The sequence below is a fragment of the Herpailurus yagouaroundi genome, unplaced genomic scaffold (genome assembly GCF_014898765.1).
Source record: "Herpailurus yagouaroundi ecotype Mexico unplaced genomic scaffold, PumYag 139, whole genome shotgun sequence".
Lineage (NCBI taxonomy): Eukaryota > Metazoa > Chordata > Mammalia > Carnivora > Felidae > Herpailurus > Herpailurus yagouaroundi.
In genome coordinates, this window is record NW_024412394.1 from 1,691,660 (window position 1) to 1,711,044 (window position 19,385).

General features: G+C 39.6%; 1 protein-coding gene and 1 non-coding gene across 3 annotated transcripts in view; one reads left to right on the top strand and one right to left on the bottom strand.

The window, feature by feature from the left end:
- Positions 1 to 19,385, bottom strand: part of ILRUN (inflammation and lipid regulator with UBA-like and NBR1-like domains) — a 96,568-nt gene that overhangs the window by 20,085 nt on the left and 57,098 nt on the right. For both annotated transcript variants that reach the window (XM_040473252.1, XM_040473251.1), the window contains one exon: positions 156 to 484. In XM_040473252.1, coding sequence (XP_040329186.1) covers positions 156 to 484 — 329 coding nt within the window. The remainder of the gene's footprint in view (positions 1 to 155; positions 485 to 19,385) is intronic.
- LOC121030103 (U6 spliceosomal RNA) lies at positions 5,238 to 5,339 on the top strand. The gene has a single exon (XR_005790055.1). It is a non-coding gene; the product is annotated as a U6 spliceosomal RNA (small nuclear RNA).

The window sequence follows — 19,385 nt, forward strand, 5'->3', positions numbered from 1 at the left end:
GAGGGGAGAAGGGGTAGGTTTTTGTATTCTTGCTGTTGGCAGGAAAGCTAAGCAGTCTTAAAGAACATTCTAGGCTTCTAGGTTTGCCATGAAGGGGTATCACAAATCCCAAGGCCCACCACCTACCCCTTCTCCTCTTCTCCGAGGGCACCTACCTTACTGTAAGTCACTACTGATAAGTTGTTTGCGTGACTGCTGGGGGACAGATTTACAGAGTTCTGTGAGAGTCTATTCTCATCTTGCTCGGTTTGGTCAGGAGCAGGAGCCCATGTGTTTTTGCTGATCGAGTCGAACTCGGAACCCCCAGGGTCTTTTAAGTTGTTTTCATCTGATTGTCGGTTCTTTTGGGGAGAGGCAAACGGGTTGAAGTTTCCTTCTACCTTGCGATGCGGCTGTGTGTTGAACTCCGTTTCAAAAGATGACAGCTGCTGCGTTACTCCTAAAAGTCCACCCACCTCCACACTGAGAATCACCCAGATGACATCTGAAACAAAAAGGCAACTCACATCAATGACAGGCATACCCTAAAGGCCCACAGCAGCCACCGCCAAAAACCCCAACCATCACCCAAAGCATAAAGAGCTAATTTTAAAAGCTTGCTGACAAAGTAGCGCAGTGCATTTGCACTGCGTGATTTTCTACATTTTTGGTAATGTCAAGTTCAAACTCCAGTACACATTCAGTAGAGGTCTATCATAAGACCCATGAAACTATTTGTGAAAAGGTTACCAGCTGATTCTGATGCACAGCCACATTTGGAAATCACTGCTCCAGAGAACAATCATCTTTAGGTAGAAACCCAAAAGCTATTTTCCCAGAATTATAATCTCTTTGTGGTTTTTGCTTTATTTTGAATGTATATAACTTAGAAAACTCAGGGCAGGCATAATTCTTGAGCCAAAAAATGCTTATAATTACTATAATAAGCAACCTATCAACTGTCCCCTCCCTACCTCTAGCAATTTAGAGTGACTACATATTGTCTGAACTAGGACAACTGAGAATAAAGGGGGAAGCTATTAATAATGACACCAGGACATAAGTGTAAACCAGCACTAACCCTGACTATTAAGACAAATATCACCTAGGGTGTTTTTTCTCCTAACAACCTATGTGATCAAAGGATACCAAAAATTTAGTCTGTCCCAGACTTTCTAAAATAATCCAATTCAACACCAACTTTGCCTTTGTTATAATAGAGGGACACCCCACCATCTACATTGAAACCATAAGAGATTTGTTTTAGAAGATGCACCACAGGACTTTTGGTCATAATTCAGTTATTTTCTCAACTGCCAAAGCTAAGTGTTCAAATAGAAGAATAAAGAAAGAGGCCGTTTCCTTTGATGTTTGGCACCTCAATTTAGAGAACAGTGACATCAACTTTCCTGCTGGAAGGCTTTTAAAAAGCAAGCTGCAGGGGCGCCTGGGTGGCACAGTCGGTTAAGCATCCGACTTCAGCCAGGTCACGATCTCGCGGTTCGTGAGTTCGAGCCCCGCGTCGGGCTCTGGGCTGATGGCTCAGAGCCTGGAGCCTGTTTCCGATTCTGTGTCTCCCTCTCTCTCTGCCCCTCCCCCGTTCATGCTCTGTCTCTCTCTGTCCCAAAAATAAATAAACATTGAAAAAAAAATTAAAAAAAAAAAAAAAAAGCAAGCAAGCTGCAGGAAGGCCAAGAAGTGGGAACCCAGCTGAAAAAAATATGAAAATCTGTCCAAGGCTCTTAAATAACTGCTGAATGATTGATAAGAAAAGGCTAATAAAATTCATCGGTTACCTAAACAGAAATACAGGTAATATTAAGCCTAGGGGGGAAAAAAACACTAAAAAGTATAGTGAGGAGACTGAGGAAAACCCTCTTGGGCTGTGCTTATTCTCAATTTTCAATTTGGGTTCTGTATCTGAGGACGGCCATAAATACTCAATTTGTGTTCAGTGGTTTGGGAGCTCTATTAAAAACTTGGTTGCAAGCGAACAGCTAGGAGCTAGAACCCTAGTAAGTGGAGATGCAGTGCCACCTGCTGTTCACTTCTGGAACTAGCAATTCTTTGCAGCCACTAGCTGTGCTAGCATGTTAGGAATGGGGATCCATTCCAAACACTTTTCATTAAGGCAAAGGTGAATCCTCATGTAAACTAGTAGCATAAAAGTTCAACCTGTTAATTAACATTGTAAGCCAGGATATTCAGCATGCCACTTCACTCAGAAATCTGGGGCAGTGCCAGGAATAGTGGGTCAGAGAACTTTCATTCAAAGCTTGAAGTCAATCTCATAAACGAACATGATGTATGGCCTTAAAGAACAATTCAATGGCAGGCACCTGAGGGAGATTCATTCCATGCTTTCCTCTCCTAGCTTTCTAACCAAAGGCAACATTTCTTCACTCTACTGTTTGTTTTCCCTAAACAGATATGCCCTGTCTTACAGCATATTAATTCTTACTTCTTCTCTTTCACCCCTCTGTTTTCCAAAATCCTTTTGTAAGTACATAATGTTTTACATACTCAGCTACAGGTCATGTGCTTCCTTCACTTTACTTATGGGAAAGGATAGTCTTCTGAAGACTGTTATCAGTATATGAGGCTAATGACATTTTCCTCCCTGGCTTTAAGAGCTAAAGCTTCTTTCATATAACTCATAGAGCCATGTCACATGTAAGCCACTGCACTCTCTTCACCTTGGCTATTCTCCTGTACTGTTCACAGGCTAAATACAGTAGCTGTAAAGAGAAGGTCATTTAAGAAACCATTGGTTTATAAACGCAAACAATGAACACTCCAGTTCTGATCTTCTAAATATATGTCTTCTACATGGTTCAATCTCAGCCATGTAGGTACTACCACTAGCCTTCGCATTTCAGAATGTGTCCATTCCAATCATGGTGTGTGTGTGTGTGAGTGTGTGTTAAACAAATAAAAACAGTGACAGAAATGGACCCAATAAGCTTGTTTCAGAGAGGCTGACCATTTCCAGTTCTTGCCAGATGCCTTAATTACTGAGATAAGAACTGCCAGCCACGTTATTTTATTACTTGTGATGATAAAATCATAGCTGTAAGAAATCTTAGGGGTCATCTAATGGAACAGCTGCACTTTCTTGATAAAGGATCTGAGGTCTGGAGGTAGAAGTGATGGGCCCAAGATCAGATTTCAAGTTAAAAGCCAACTTACATGGTGACTGAGAACGCTCAACTCAGAGTAACTGGTATAGCTCATATTTATTTTTCCTCAACAGGAACTTGAGAACCCAAGAATCCAGGGAACTAAAGCTATAGTTAAGTCAGTCTTATTTCCCAGGCCAAAGTATCTTTACCCACAAACATATATGATCTTTGGCACCGATAATAAGAACGGGCCAACATTCTAGGATGTCCTAGAAAAGTAGCCAATAAAATAGAACCAAGTGCCAAGCCTACACATTCAGGGCTTAAGAGCAAATGGAGAAACTGATTTTAGAACGTGTTGCCTTAAGGTGGTTTTCAAAAAGCACCTGGACCAGGACTTTGGAACTAGATGGTACTGTAAATATTGTTTCATTCAATTCGTCCCTTTTACATATAAAACCTTCAGCAAGTATATAACTTTAATAAGTATAAACTTCCTTTTGTAGAAATGTATGATAAATTACTGAAGAGAGAACATGAACTTTTTATTTCTTAAGTTTAGATTAGAAATGCAGAATAAAAGGGAAATATTTTACTTGAAGCCCAACTCCATAATCTTAATGAACCATGGTGATATACAAAGACATCTCAGATTATGGTGGATATGTTAAAAACGTATCTAAAAGCTAGCATCACAGATCAAATCACATTATAATAAACATAAATAAACATTTACAATTTGTCCACCAAAATAGAATTGCTACAAATCAGTACAATATTTAAACTGGTAAATTTGTTTCTTGTGGGGATATGGGTTATAAGACAGGCACACCATGGGTACATGTGTACTGGGGATGAACAGTGAAATGGTGGGAGCAAGGTTCCTCATTGTTGAAGAAGGATATTATAGATGAGCAAGAAAAGAAAACATTCTAAAATGAACTCTGTGGTACTAAATTAAAGTCTAAGACATCAATATAAACTCATGTTTATCTTGATATATATGCAGATGAAGAAACACAGAAACAATGATAGATATGTCGATATTCAGAGATTAGTATGTATACACATGCTACCCAGCTCTGCCTGCTGAGAAGGCCTAGAAGTAATGACAGCCCAGCAGCATTAAACATACCCAGTGGCCAGTGGTTTCTGAACTCCATTCTCCAATAAAAAGAACAAGGGTTCTCAGAAAAATGGCTGATTCTAGGGCTAAGTCATGGAAAATATAAAATGAGCCTGGACTATATTTGTAGTATCAGAAAGTAAGGAAGTGTTCAAAAAAACCCCAAAAGGATAAGAGTATGTCAAAGGGATGCATGAGTCACCTAAAAGACCTCCCTCCGGCCAAAGCTGGAATAATTCGGGCAACAAGATAAATAACATAGTACTGGATTATAACTCAAAGTATAAAAAAAATACACATGAGCCCTTAGTGATATAAACAAATGATTAAATAAATTGATGAGAAGAGTCAAATTTCTTTACATAAGAACTCTAAATAAGGGGTCCTTGGCTCACTTACAACTCTTGATCTCAGCTCCAACTCTTGATCTCAGTTCAGGTCTTGATCTGAGGATCGTGAGTTCAAGCTCTGCGTTGAGCTCTGTGCTAGGTGAGAAGCCTTCTTAAAGAACTCCAAATAATACACGCAGATACTCCTCCTTCGAAGAGATGGAGTTTAATTCCATATATCTCCCAACCCATTTTGAGTATGGACTAGACTCAGTGATTTGCTTCCAAAGAACAGAGTAGGGAATGAAAAAAACAATAACTTTTACAACAGATAAACTGGCAACCAAACAATTTAATCAAGTGACCAATTTTAATCACTAGTGATGTTATGGAAACATCAGGTGCCCCCCTGGGAGGGCACTTCACCTCTGCAGCATTGTTCCCCAAACCTGTAACATCAGTCTAAATTGAGGAAAACATCATAAAGGCTCAACTGGGGGACATTATAAAAAGTAATTGCCAGTATTCCTCTAAACTATCATGGGTCATGAAAAATATGGAAAAGACTGACAAACTGTCAGGGATCAGAGGAGACTGAAAGACAACTACATGTAATGTGGTATCCTAGGACGGATTCTGGAGGTCATGAGTGGAAAAACTGGTAAAAACTAAAGTCTGTGCTCACTTTGGCAGTGCATATATTAAAACTGGAACGATACAGAGAAGATTAGTGTGGCCGCTGTGCAAGATGACATGAGAATTCGTGAAGTGTTCCACATTGTTTTTCAAAAATCTAAATAAAGTCTGGAATTTAGTTAATAGTAATGTGCCAATGTTGAGGTCTTCCTTCTAAAGAGTCGTCCATTCAACTAGACACACGAGTTCACTCTTCCATGCAGTGTGATGTCTCTCTTCTTCTGTGCAACCCCTTCTCAGTACACCAGTAAGGGCCAGTTAACAGTCTTCGAACGAACAGCAACAACTATACAAATAAGCCATCATCTGGATGTGCATGTTGGGCTGAAGCTGCCCAACGACATCCAGAGCTTGCTTCTGTGACAGAAGTCACTTACAGAAAGCAATAATCTGCCACATCAATATGTCCCACTTGGTCTGGACATCCCCAGGGAAAAGGCCAGGAGACTTGAGAAAGCACAACTTTTACATATTAAGTTTACAAAGACACCTCAAAATGGTTCAAACTGTGTCTAGGACTGAAATCTTGTAGGTTTCTGACGCCTAGAGCAAATGCCTTAGACTTGTCCCCAGGAGTCGTGAAACAATGCCACAACACCAGGAGACACAGCCTGGCTTTAGTCAGTGTGTACATCGAAGACTACCATGGAGGTCATATCTAGGTTTGGACGTCGTGAATTCAAATCCTAAAGCTCAATGCACCTTAAAGTGCAAGAGGAACATCACATTTCCCCTGAGGATTAAGAAACAACTTGGATCTGGAGAAGTAAAGAGGCTCTAATCGAACTGCTGGGCTAAAGCTATGGGTTCACATTTCATCTCTGTAGGAGGGCTGGATATGTACTGCCCAGCTTCCATGACAGTGGCTTGAAAGGTGAGAGTTTGAGCACTAGTAGTCTATGGACCGAAACTTGCTAGACAGTAAGCAATTCAAAGGTCAGTGTTATGAGCAAGTCTCAACATACTTGTGTCTGTCTCTAGGAACTACCAAGGCAGCAGTGTTTGTGTACCACTGTGAAAAAAGGCACTTCCACCAGTTGTCCTTGTCTCAACTTCCCAGTCTCAACTTCCGATCTACATTTCCACCTTATTTACTCCACACAGAGCCTTGCTCCCATGACACGTGCCCATATACTTTTGCTATGTTTACCAACACACCACCTATCGCAGCATCTAAGGGGGAAGAAGGCTGAGCAGGCTCCAGTTCATCAGCTGCTCAGAGTGACTGCTGAAGGATAGCCTCTACTCAAACCCTGTTCCCTACCCATCCTCATTCCCCACCCCATCTTGCCACAAAAGCATTAGAACCTTGTACCTTGGTTTCAGTATTATTCTTCGGAATTTCCTTTTAAAATGCAAATGCCCCTCCAAGGAATATATTAAACTACCTTAATATATTAAGGCCATTATCAAATCAACAACATTATCAAATCAACCAATAGGCACAAGTTCAAAAAGGGGAGAGGAAAGGGCCTAAGAAAGAGCAGCGAAAGCCTGGATGAGAGGGGAGGGGAGGGGAGGGGAGGGGAGGAGAGGAGAGGAGAGGAGAGGGGAGAGGAGAGGAGAGGAGAGAGGAGAGGAGAGGAGAGGAGAGGAGAAGAGAAGGGTTCCTGGGGCCCTGTGTAACAGGGAGAGGGGCTTGGAAAGAAAAGCTGAAACGGCAACAAAGAAACTATTCCTACTTCACAATTTTCCCAAATCATGCCCTATTTACCAATTATGAGCTCTCACCTTAATTTAGGGGTGGGGTGGGAGACTACAGTGATGATTTAATTACTTAACTGCTTGCTTCAGTCATAGGAAACAAAAATCTATACTTCCCAAATCCAGTAAATCAGTGCCATGGAACTGAAAGAGTAAAAATGTATCTGAGATAAAAGATGGAAATCAGCTCAGAATGAAAAATGAAAAAAAATAACCCTACCATGAACTGGGCTTGAAGTACAGACACTTACTTATAGATAGAGGCAGGTGCAAAGTTAACAGGACACATTATTTCTCCCAAGGTCAGGCAGCCCCTATAAAATGCTGTTAACAACCCTCCGAGTGACTATTGCTTTCTTACCAATGATGCCCCCAGACCCATTCTGTTATAGCATCTATTACTGAGGATACCCAAATGTTAAACTGCCCCTGCCTCAAGATAGCATTCAAACCCTAATTAACCCCCCCTTCTAATCCTGCCTCAGAAATAGCTGCCAATCCCAAATTGATCCCCATTTTCCTTAGAGCTTTCTCAGAATCCTTCAGCAAGAACCCAAACCTTACAAAGGCTGCTTCCCTCCTCCCTCTTGTTGTATGGCATTCCAGAGTTCCCCTGAAATGCCTGCCCTCACCATATTAGCATCAATAAATCTGGTTGTGTCAGATGCAGGCTTGTTTCAGGTGACCTTTGAAACCAGAAGCCTTCATCTCTTCCCCCTCTTGGCTTCAACTTATAGACGCAGAGACTCCAGCCCTTCCTATTTCCCTTCTGGTACAGACAGCCCTCCCCTGAAGTGGGCCCAGCTGGCCCAGCCACCAGCTGACATTATAGGCAAGAGGAATGCATTCATTCAATGGTAAGACGGTGAGAAAAAAGACAGAAGGAACAGCCTCAAGAATGAAGAAAACACAGGGACACCTGGGTGGCTCAGTCAGCTGAGCATCCATCAGGTCATGATCTCGTGGTCGGTTCGTGAGTTCAAGTCCCACATCGGGCTTGCTGCTGTCAGCACGGAGCCCACTTTGGAGCCCACTTCGGATCCTCTGTCTGCCTCTCACTCTGCCCCCCCCACCACTTGTGCTCTCTCAAACATAAATAAACATTAAAAAAAAAGAATAGGGGCGTTCGCTTTCAAACGTCCCCTCTCTGTAAAGAGAGCTTTCCTATTATTCTTACTTTCTTATCTTATTAACAAAACAAAAAATAAAAAAAGAACAAAGAAAACACAGAAGTAGAAGCCTAGTCACAAATGTTTCAAGGAGGACAGTCATCAACTGGGTCCAGTGCAACTAATAATTCAAGTAAGTTGCGAAGTGAGAACAAAGCATGGAATATAGTATCATGCAGGTCACTGGTGTTTTGGAAAGAGGAGTTTCAGTGGTGCGGACAGAAGCCTGATGGAAAGAATTCAAGAGTCTAGAAATCAGGAGGTGGAGACAGCCATTACTGATACAAAATTTTCCAAGGAATTTTTCTATGAAGGAGAGCAGTGAAATGGGGAAGAAACTGGAGGAGGAAAATAATAGCATTATATGTAACAGCAAGAATTTTTTAAAAACTTGAATGTCCATCAATAGTGACTGGCTGTAAAAATGATGACATTCTACCAGAGGGGATACTCCACAGTCATAAAAAGAAATGAGGATTTCTAGAGTGATCTCTGGAATATATTATTAAGTGGGGGGGAAAAAAGTAAGATGCAGATCAGTATCTTTAGTTATGATACTTTTGTGTAAGAAAAGGGTCAAATTTCTATGTGTTGGCTAGTATTTGCAAAACAACATTGAACAGATAAACCATAAATAAATAAAAATGAGTATCTTAGGGGGAGGAAGGGACTGGCTGAAGGAGGAAGTAATGGGAAACTTCTCTAAATATTCCTAAATTGTGACTTAGAAATAGTAGAAATGTCTTAGATAATGAAGAAAAAAAACCCAGCCAAACAACAACAACAAAAAGAAAACAAAAACAAACAACCTAGGTCAAAGGGAAACACAGTAAGGACTGGAGATCAATTCTGTAGGATGGTGATTGGCATAGGATAGGTGCACAATAAATAGCAAATTATCTATGCACAATTTAAGCAGCACCATTTAAGTAGCATTAAAAAAACAAACAAAATATGTTTACGGTGTTGCCATGTTGGAAGTTAGTCAATGTTAAGAGTAATGTCTGATGACTGGCTATGTCTAGTTAGAGGACTATGACAATGACAGTAAACAAAAAGCAGATAAGGCCTCCTTACTTGGGCAAGTTAACATTTAATGTTGTAACTTAAAAATCAACTACTTTGATAAGACTGGGCATTAACTTGTCAGTGAACACCACCTGTGGTATGGAAGACAACACCACAAAATAGTAGCCAGTTTTCAATCAAGCATATTACTTTACAGCAGACTGCTCTGCAGACCACCTACATCAAGAACATGAGGGCTATGTGTGAAAAAAACAGATTCCTGGATCCCTAACTGCAATGAACTAAAATAGGTTTCATATATAAAATCTAAGAGTTTATGATACCTATAAAAAGGGTATTTCACCTTTAACTTTTCCTCCTCATTCATTAGTTTCACTGAAAGCAACTAGAGCACCAACTCCTTCCTCTAAAAATTGGCAAGTAAAGGTAAAGAATCAAGCACTGAGTCTAGCCTGACTGTAAAACTGAATTGCAAGATATCACTGTTGATGAAGAAAACTTTTCTTTTTATCCCAGAACTACTCCAGCTAATAATGTGGGTGGAAGAAATAATCACTTTGTAACCCCTGATGAAATGACTTAGGCAATAATCATCAATGAATAAAAGCCATTAGGCTAAAGGTTGCTTGAGAAGGAGGACCTCCGCAATGGAGGGATCAGGCAGTCACTACTTGAACCCTTTGATCGCTCTCGGCATCACTAAAACCATAACAATTTTCAAAAGCCAAAACAATTTTGAAAAAAGAATGACATTGGAAGTCTCACACTTCCTGATTTTAAAACTTACTAAAATACTACAGTAATCAAAATAGTGTGGCACTGGTAAAAAGATGTACAGATCAACAGAAGAAAAGAGAGACAGTTCAGAAGCAAACCCTCCCATATATGGCCAAATGATTTCTGACAAGGCTGGCATGGCCATTCAAAAGGGAAAGGACAGGGCGCCTGGGTGGCTCAGTCAGTTGGGCGTCCGAATTCGGCTCAGGTCATGGTATCACAGTTCATTGGCTTGAGGCCTGCATCAGGCTCTGTGCTGACAGCTCAGAGCCTGGAGCCTGCTTCGAATTCTGTGTCTGCCTCTCTCGCTGCCTCTCCCCAGCTCATACTCTGTCTCTCTCACTCTCAAAAATAAAATAAAAATGTTAAAAAAAATTTTTTAAAGGGAAGGGACAGTCTTTTCAACAAGCGCTGTTAAACATCATATCATATTCAAACTGAATATCATATACAAAAGAATAAAGATGGAACCTTACTTTCACACTACATAGGTACAAGAATTACCTCACAACAGATCAAAGACTGGAGTGCCCGGCTGGCTCAGTCAGAGGAGGATGTGACTCTTGATCTTGGGGTTGTGAATTTGAGCCCCATGGACACAGAGATTACTTAATACAACTTACAAAAAATGGATCTGGGGTGCCTGGGTGGCTCAGTCAGTTAAGGGTCCGACTTTGGCTCAGGTCATGATCTCACAGTTCATGGGTTTGAGCCCCGCGTCAGGGTTTGGGCTGACAGCCCTGTCTTCCTGTCTTCCTGTCTCTCTGCCCCTTCCCCACTCGCACTCTGTCTGTCTCTCTCTCTCTCAAAAATAAATCAACATTAAAAAAAAAAATTAAAAAATGGATCAAAGACCTAAACATAACAGCTTAAAGTATAAAACTCTTAGAAGAAAATATAGAGGGGTAAAAAAAAAAAAAAGAGGAAAATATAGAGGGAAAGCTTCATGACACTGGATTTGGAAATGATTTCTTGGATATGACACAAAAAGCATAGGCAACCAAAGAAAAAATAAACTGGACTACATCAAAATTAAAACTTTCATGCATCAGGGGTGCCTGGGTGGTTCAGTTGGTTAAGCATCCGACCTCCGCTTAGGTCACAATCTCATCTCGTTGGGCTCTGTGCGGGCAGCTCAGAGCCTGGAGCCAGCTTTGGATTCTGTGTCTCCCTCTCTCTCGGCCCCTCCCCCACTCATGCTTGCTCGCTCGCTCTCTCTCTCTCAAAAAAAAAAAAAAAAAAAAAAAAAACTTCTGTGCATCAGAAGACAAAATTAACAGAGTGAAAAGATAACCCACAGAACAAAGAATCTGCAAATCATGTATCTGATAAGGGTTAATACCCAGAATATGTAAAGAACTCCTACCTAAAAAAAACCCAAAACCTGATTTAAAAAATAACTTTAACAGATAAACTGAATAGCCAACAAGCACATGAAAAGATGCTCAACAACACTTATCATTAGGGAAATGCATATCAAAACTCGTAATACCTTACACACATTAGGATGGCTACTATCAAAAACCAGAAAATAAAATAACAAGTGTTGGCAAGGACGTGGAGAAACTGAAACCCTGGTGCACTGTTGGTGGGAGTGTAAAATGGTGCAGCCACTATGGAAAACAGCATGGAGGTTCTTCAAAAAATTAAAAATACAACTGCCATATGGTCCAGCAATTCCACTTGTAAGTGTATACCCAAAAGAACTAAAAGGAGGCTCTCAAAGAAATATTTCTATATCCACGTTCATAGCAGCATTATTCATAATATCAAAAGGTGGAAGCAATCCAAGTGTCCAGTGATGCATGAATAGACCTAAAAGTGTGGTATATACATACAACTGATTATTACTCAACCTTAAAAAGGAAAGAAATTCTGATACATGCTACAACTTGGATGAACCATCAGGACATTATGCTAAGTGAAATAAGCCAATCACAAAAGACAAATATTGTAATACTGTATGATACCACTTATATGAGGTACCAGAAGAGTCAAACTCGTAGAGACAGACAGAACAGTGGTGACGTCAAGGGCTGGAGAGAGAGAGAAATGAGAAGTTATTATTTAGTGGGTACAGAGTTTCAGTTTTGCAAGATAAAAAGAATTCTGCAGATAAGTGGTAACGATGGTTGTGTAATAAGTACTTAATGTCGCTGAACTGAATACTTAAACATGGTTAAGGTGGTAAATTTTGTTATGTGTATCTCACCACAATTAAAACAAACCAACCAACAAAAAATACCCTGAGGCCCAGTAACTTTAAGTTAGTTGCTCAAGGTCAATCATGAATATAGTATGTGGCAGAATCAAAAACAGAAACAGAAGTCAGCTCTTTTTAATCCTAATCTAGTGCTTATCTATAACACCATGCAGCACTCCCACCGCTAGTCAGTTTTGAGTGTTCCACCAATCAGGAAACAGATACTACTTATGGAGACAACTATTCCTGACAGAAAATATGTAAATATTAACATCCTCACTATTTACATTTCTATAGCCTACTTATAAAGCATAATCTGAGTGGGTAACAGCACAACTACAGAAAATTAATGTAGATTGCAAGTACATTGAAGCAACTTAAAATATTTAAATTTTATTATTATTTTTAAAATTCTTATTTATCTTGAGAGCCTGCAAAAGCCCAGGGGAGGGGCAGAGAAAATCCCAGGCAGTCTCCGAGCTGCCAGCACAGAGCCCGATGTGGGGTTCGATCTCACAAACCATGAGATCATTGACCCAAGCTGAAATTAAAAGTTGGGCACTTAACTGACTGAGCCACCCAGGTACCCCTTAAAGTAGGGGTGCCTGGCTGGCCCAGTCAGTAGAGCATGCGACTCTTGATCCTGCGGTTGTGAGTTCAAGCCCCACATTGGATGTAGAGATTAATAAATAAATAAATAAATAGTAAATTTTAAAGTACAATTATGTTTAAAAATACTGCAGAGAATTCAAACTATAGCTATGAGCACATTAATAGCCAAACTTTTGCAAATGGCATAATATACAGATTAAACTGACATCTTCACAATCATTTTGGCAGTTATGTCGAAAAGCACTTAAATAAAACATTGGAGGGGTGACTGGGTGGCTCAATCGGTTAAGCATCTGACTCTTGATCCCAGCTCAGGTCTTGATCTCAGGGTCTTTAAGTTCAAGCCCTGCAATGGGCTCATGCTGGGCGTAGAGCCTACATAAAGAAAAACTTGGATAGAAGGACTTAATATTTAAATATTACCCATTCTATATGCAAACAGGTAGAAAGATGGCTGTTGTTTTTTTTTTTTTCCCCCACTACTACTGCTGAATTTCTCAACCAGTTTGTTTGACTGGGACACACTTGGTATTTGCTGGTATCAATAGTATTTTCATCAAAGGAGAAGTTAAAATAGAATATTTGAGCAGAAGTACCTCCAAGTATTTAGTTCAACAACCAGAAAGAAAAATTTTAGACTATCAACTGATTTACCGAATTCAAACTTACACACCTTAAAATTAAAAATAAAAAAGACTGCTCCTCTTGGTACACATACTTCTAAGGTGAAGTTTAACTTAGGACTGTGCTACCTTTCTACAAAACTACTATGTATGTTTTGAATACTTAAAAGCATATCAACAAGACAGGGGTCCCATTTGCCTTTTTTAGAAATTTAAGCCTTGTGTTCAACATAATTATGGCCAGAAAGTATAAAAGAGCATTTCGGATGGTAATTAGTTACTCCTGGTGAAAGCTTTTCTGTCCTAGAGATCTGGTAATGCACTACATTAACTCTGCTGTCCCTTCCCCCTCCTCCTAAAAGAGGACAGGCTTTGTTTTCTGGCTTCAGAGAAACTGCTGCAAGTCAACATCACCATCCAAGCCAGACCAATGCAAGAACTAGCAAAACAACACCCTCCCCCTCAACATTCTCTCCAAAAAGAATTACATTACAGACATCACATTCACTGAGAAGTCAGAGTCAAAGGCAGTGACAAAGCAGAACCTCCTAAATGTTTCTTCATTCTCCCCCTAACCCGTTTTTCCTATTCTTCATTTCTTTGGTCTTACACAACTTGCACAAGTACCCTTTCCTCTCCATTTCCACTGCAGGCTCTTACTAGACCAAATTATCTGCCTGGCTCGAATCTGGGCACAGAGCTTTGGAGAAATGAATGAGTATTCATCCTAAACTGAAGTGGGTCTAGCAACATCCACACACACAGGATCACAGGGCTCACTCATGGCCATCTCAACTTCTCAATCCTACCAGAGAAAGTCAATCTCACCACTCATACCTGAGGTGCGCGGAATACACAGATGCCCCTCACAGGCCTCTTAGTCTGGACTATGAGAGTCTGCTACCCATCTCTCTTCCCGATGACTAGTGGTGTAAACATTCTTCAGAGCACTATGACCTCCATCTCCCAGTTCTTCCCACACAGCACCCTCACTCATGTCACTTGCACAAGTCACACTCCACCAGAGTTTGTTATTTATTGCAGTCTGAAAATGCAGTACCTTCTCCCTTGTTACCAATCTGAATCTATTTAGTTAAAATATTGCAGATTGGGGAAAGCCCTTCTAGACCACTTGACCTAAAAAGTTATTTTCTTTACTTCTGTTTTTAAAATAATGTTTATTTTTGAGAGAGAGAGAAAGAGAGACAGAGTGTGAGTGGGGGAGGGGCAGAGGGAGGGAGAGACAGAATCTGACGCAGGATCCAGGCTCTGAGCTGTCAGCACAGAGCTGATGTGGGGCTCGAACCCATGAACCATGAGATAATGACCCAAGCTGAAGTCAGATGCTCAACTGACTGAGCCACCCGTACGGCCCTAGAAAGTTATTTTCTAATGTTTATAATTGAAGAGAAGCATTTTTAATAGACTTTGTTATCTTTTAAGACTTTATTTCTAGAGTTTTTAGGTTCCCAGCAAAACTGAGAAGATACATGTATATTCTGCCTCCACACATGTACAACCTCCTCCACTATCAACATCCCACACCAAAGTGATATATTTGTTATAATAAATGAACCCACACAGACACATCATTATGACCAAAATCCATAGTTTATATTGGGTTCACTCTTGGTGTTGTACATTCTATGTTTGTTTGTTTTTTAATGTTTGTTTATTTTTGAGAGAGAGACAGAGTGCGAGTGGGTAAGGGGCAGAGAGAGGGGGAGACACAATATGAAGCAGGCTCCAGGCTCGAAGCTGTCAGCAGAGCCTGACTCAGGGCTGGAACTCAACTGTGAGATCATGATCTGAGCCGAAGTCGGATGCTTAACTGACTGAGCCACCCAGGCACCCTTCTATGGGTTCTGATAAATGAATGATGTGTATCCACCACTCTGGTATCATACAAAATAATTTCACTGCCCTAAAAATCCTCTGTGTTCTGCCTTATTCATTCCTCCTGCCCCAACCCCTGACAATCACTGATCTTTTTACTGTCTCCAGTTTTGCCTTCTCCAGAATGTCACATAAGAATCATACAGAATGTAGCTTTCTCAGATCGGTTTCTTTCACTTAGATACATGCACTTAAGGTTCTTCCATGCCTTTTCATGGATTGAATGCTCATTTCTTTTTAGTGCTGGGAATTATTCCATTATCTTGATGTATCATAGTTTATGTGCCCATTTACGACAGACATCTTGGTTGCTTCCCTGTTTTTGCAATTACGAATAAAACAATTATAAACACAGCAAAAGTATTTAGTTTTGTGAGATACTGCCAAACTGTCTGAAGTGACTGTACCATTTTGCATTCCCACCCACAATAAATGAGAGTTCCTGTGGCCCCACATCCTCCCCAGCACTTGGTGGTGTCAATGTTGTGGATTTGGGGCATTCTAATAGGTGGATAGTGGTAACCTGTTCTAATTTAACTTGCAATTCTCTAATGACATGATAATGAACATCTTTTCATCTATCTGTATATCTTCTTTGGTGCTATGTCTATTTTACATTTAGGTTTATGATTCATTGTGAGTTAACTTTTTCAAAGAATGTAAGGTCTGTGTCTGGATTCATTTCTTTGCATTTAGGTATCTAGCTGATCCAGTACCATCTGTTGGAAAGACTATCTTTTCTCCAGTGTATTGTCTTCGCTTCTTTGTCAAAGATCAGCCGACTGTATTTGTGTCCTTTTCTGGACTCTCTATTCTGTTCTATTGATCTATTTGTTTTTTCTTTCACCAATACCACATGGTCTTAATTACTGTGGCTTTATATAGTAAGTCTTAAAGTCAGGGAGTGTCATTTGTCCAGCTTTGTCTTTCTCCCATATGAAGTGGCTATTCTGGGTCTTTTGCATCTTCGTATAAAATTTAGAATTAATTGGTTGATATCCACACAAAAACTTGCTGGAACTCTAATCTGGAATGTGTTGAATCTACAGATCAGCTGGGAAGAAATTACATTTTGACGATATTGTCTTCCTATCCGTGAACATAGAAAACCTCTCTACTTACTTAGTTCTTCAATTTATTTCATCAAGGCTGTGTTGTTTTCCTCATATTAATCTTGTTCATACTGTGATAGATTTATACTTAGGTATTTCATTTTGGGAGGATGCTAACATAAACAGTAATGTGTTTTCAATTGTTTTTTAATGTTTTTATTTTTGAGAGAGAGAGAGAGAGAGAGAGAGCAAGCGAGCAGGGGAGGGGCAGAAAGAGAGGGAGGCAGAGGATCCAAAGTGGGCTCCAAAGCAGGGGCAGAACTCACAAACCAAACTGTGAGACAGATCATGACCTGAGTTGAAGTCAAGACGCTCAACCAAGTGAGCATCTAGGTGCTCCTTTAATTTCACAATCAAGCTATTCACTGCTAGTATATAGGATAGTCATTGACTTTTACATATTAACTTTGTATCTTACAACCTTGTTATCAATGCTTATTAGTTCCAGGAGTTTTTGTCACTTTTTTTTTTCAGATTATCTACATCATGTCATCTGCAAAAAAGTACAGTTTCATCTCTTTCTTCCCAATCTATATACCTTATTTCCTTTAATTGTCTTACTGTGTTACCTAGAACTTCCAGTATGATGCTGAAAAGCAGTGGTCTTTTTCTTGCCTTATTTCTGATCTTAGGGGAGACGTTTCTAATTTCTCACCATTATAATATAATGTTAGCTGAAGGATTTTTGTACATGCTCTTTATCAAGTAAATCCCCCTCTATTCCTAGTTTTCCTCAATCATGAATTTTGACAAATGGTTTTCCTGCATCTATTGATAAGAACGTGTGATTTTTCATCTTAGCCTACTGAGGTAATGGATTCCATTTACTGATTTAAAAAAAAAAATTTTTTTTTTAAATTGTGGTTTGTATACACAATGGAGTACTATGTGGCAATGAGAAAGAATGAAATATGGCCCTTTGTAGCAACATGGATGGAACTGGAGAGTGTTATGCTAAGTGAAATAAGCCATACAGAGAAAGACAGATACCATATGGTTTCACTCTTATGTGGATCCTGAGAAACTTAACAGAAACCTATGGGGGAGGGGAAGAAAAAAAAAAAAGAGGTTAGAGTGGAAGAGAGCCAAAGCATAAGAGACTCTTAAAAACTGAGAACAAACTGAGGGTTGATGGGGGGTGGGAGGGAGGGGAGCATGGGTGATGGGTATTGAGGAGGGCACCTTTTGGGATGAGCGCTGGGTGCTGTATGGAAACCAATTTGACAACAGACTTCATATATTGAAAAAAAATTTAAAAAAATTTTTTTAATATTTATTTTTGAAAGGGAGACAGAGTGCGAGCAGGGGAGGGGCAGAGAGAGAGGGAGACACAGAATCCGAAACAGGCTCCAGGCTTCGAGCTGTCAGCACAGAGCCCAATGTAGGGCTCGAACACATGAACTGTGTGATCATGACCTGAGCGGAAGTCAGATGCTCAACCGACTGAGCTACCCAGGTGCCCCAAATGATTTTTAAATGGTGAACCAGTCTTGTATATCTGGTATAAAGTCCTCTTGGCGATGGTATGTATAATTATTCTTATACATTTGGATTGAGTTTGCTATTATTTTGTTAAGAATATTAGCATCTATGTTTATGAGAGATAATTAATGGTCTATGGTTTTCTCTTCTTGTAATAGCTTTGGTTTTGGTATTAGAATAATGTTAGTCTCATAGAATGAGACTGCTTCTATCTTCTGGAAGAGATTCCAGAGAAGTAGTATAATTTCTTTCATAAGTGTTTAGTAGAATTAATCAGTAAACTCACCTGAGCCTGGTGTTTTCTGTTTTGTAAGGTTACTGATTTAATTTCTTTAATAGTTAAAGGCCTATTCACGTTTCCTATTTCCTCCTGTGTAAGCTTTGGCAGACTGTATCTTTCAAGGAACTGGTCCATTTATATCTAGGCACAGAGTTGCTCATAATATGCCTTTACTATTCTTTTAGTGTCCATGGGATCTGTAGCAATGTCCCTTCTTTCATTTCTTATTTTAGTAAATTGGGTCTTCTCCCTTTTGTTCTTAGTTAGCCTGTCTAGAGGCTTACTGATTTAATTGATCTTTTCTTAGAACCAGCTTTTGGTTTTGCTGATTTTCTCTATTGATTTTGTTTGCAATTTCATTGATTCTTGCTCTAATTTTTATTATTTCTCTTCTTCTGCTTACTTTGGATTTAATTTCCTTTTCATTTTCTAGTTTTGTAAGGTGGAAGCTTAGATTATAGATTTTAGGACTTTCTTCACATTAAGCTGAATATTCTTTTGCCTTGAGTACTCCACACAAATGTTCAACACCTTTCTGGTTTTAGGACTTAGAATATTTGACTCTACCCTCAAGATCCCAATAGGACTCTAAAAAAAACCCAGATCATTGGGATACATGAGGTGACAAAAGCTTTACGGAAACTTTACTAAGAAGTTAATACACAACAGGTTAACAGCTGAGGAATGATTAGTACACAAGGTTTCACAATATAGTCGCATCTTTTAATAATAATAAAAATGCTAAAATAATAGCATCTAACATTTAATCAGAGCTTATCATGACATGCTATTCTACAAGTTTTTATGTGCATTAACTCTTCTAATCCCCTCAAAACACCGTGATGTAGGGTAATGTTTTCCTTGTAGATTAAAAAACTAGAGTCACTAAAAGATTAAATAATTTCCTAAAGGTCACATTGCTAATTACTATTGAACTACAGATGGTATGACTTCAGAGCTCATCCTACTACTCTATTGCCCTATTTTACTTAAAAAAAAAAAAAAATGAATTTGTGAGCCAAGTAAGTTATTATTTGTTCATTCTTAGCAAGCAGCCCAGATTCTATTTTTCAGATGGCTGTCTAATACATTTATTAGTTGATCACTATTTATACACTTTGCCCGATCTCTAAGAATTAATAACCAATCCATAGAGACAGAAAGCACATTAGTGGCTGCCAGAGGCTACAACAATAGGGAATAATTGTAATGGGTATGGGGTTTCCTTTTGGGGTGATAAAAATGT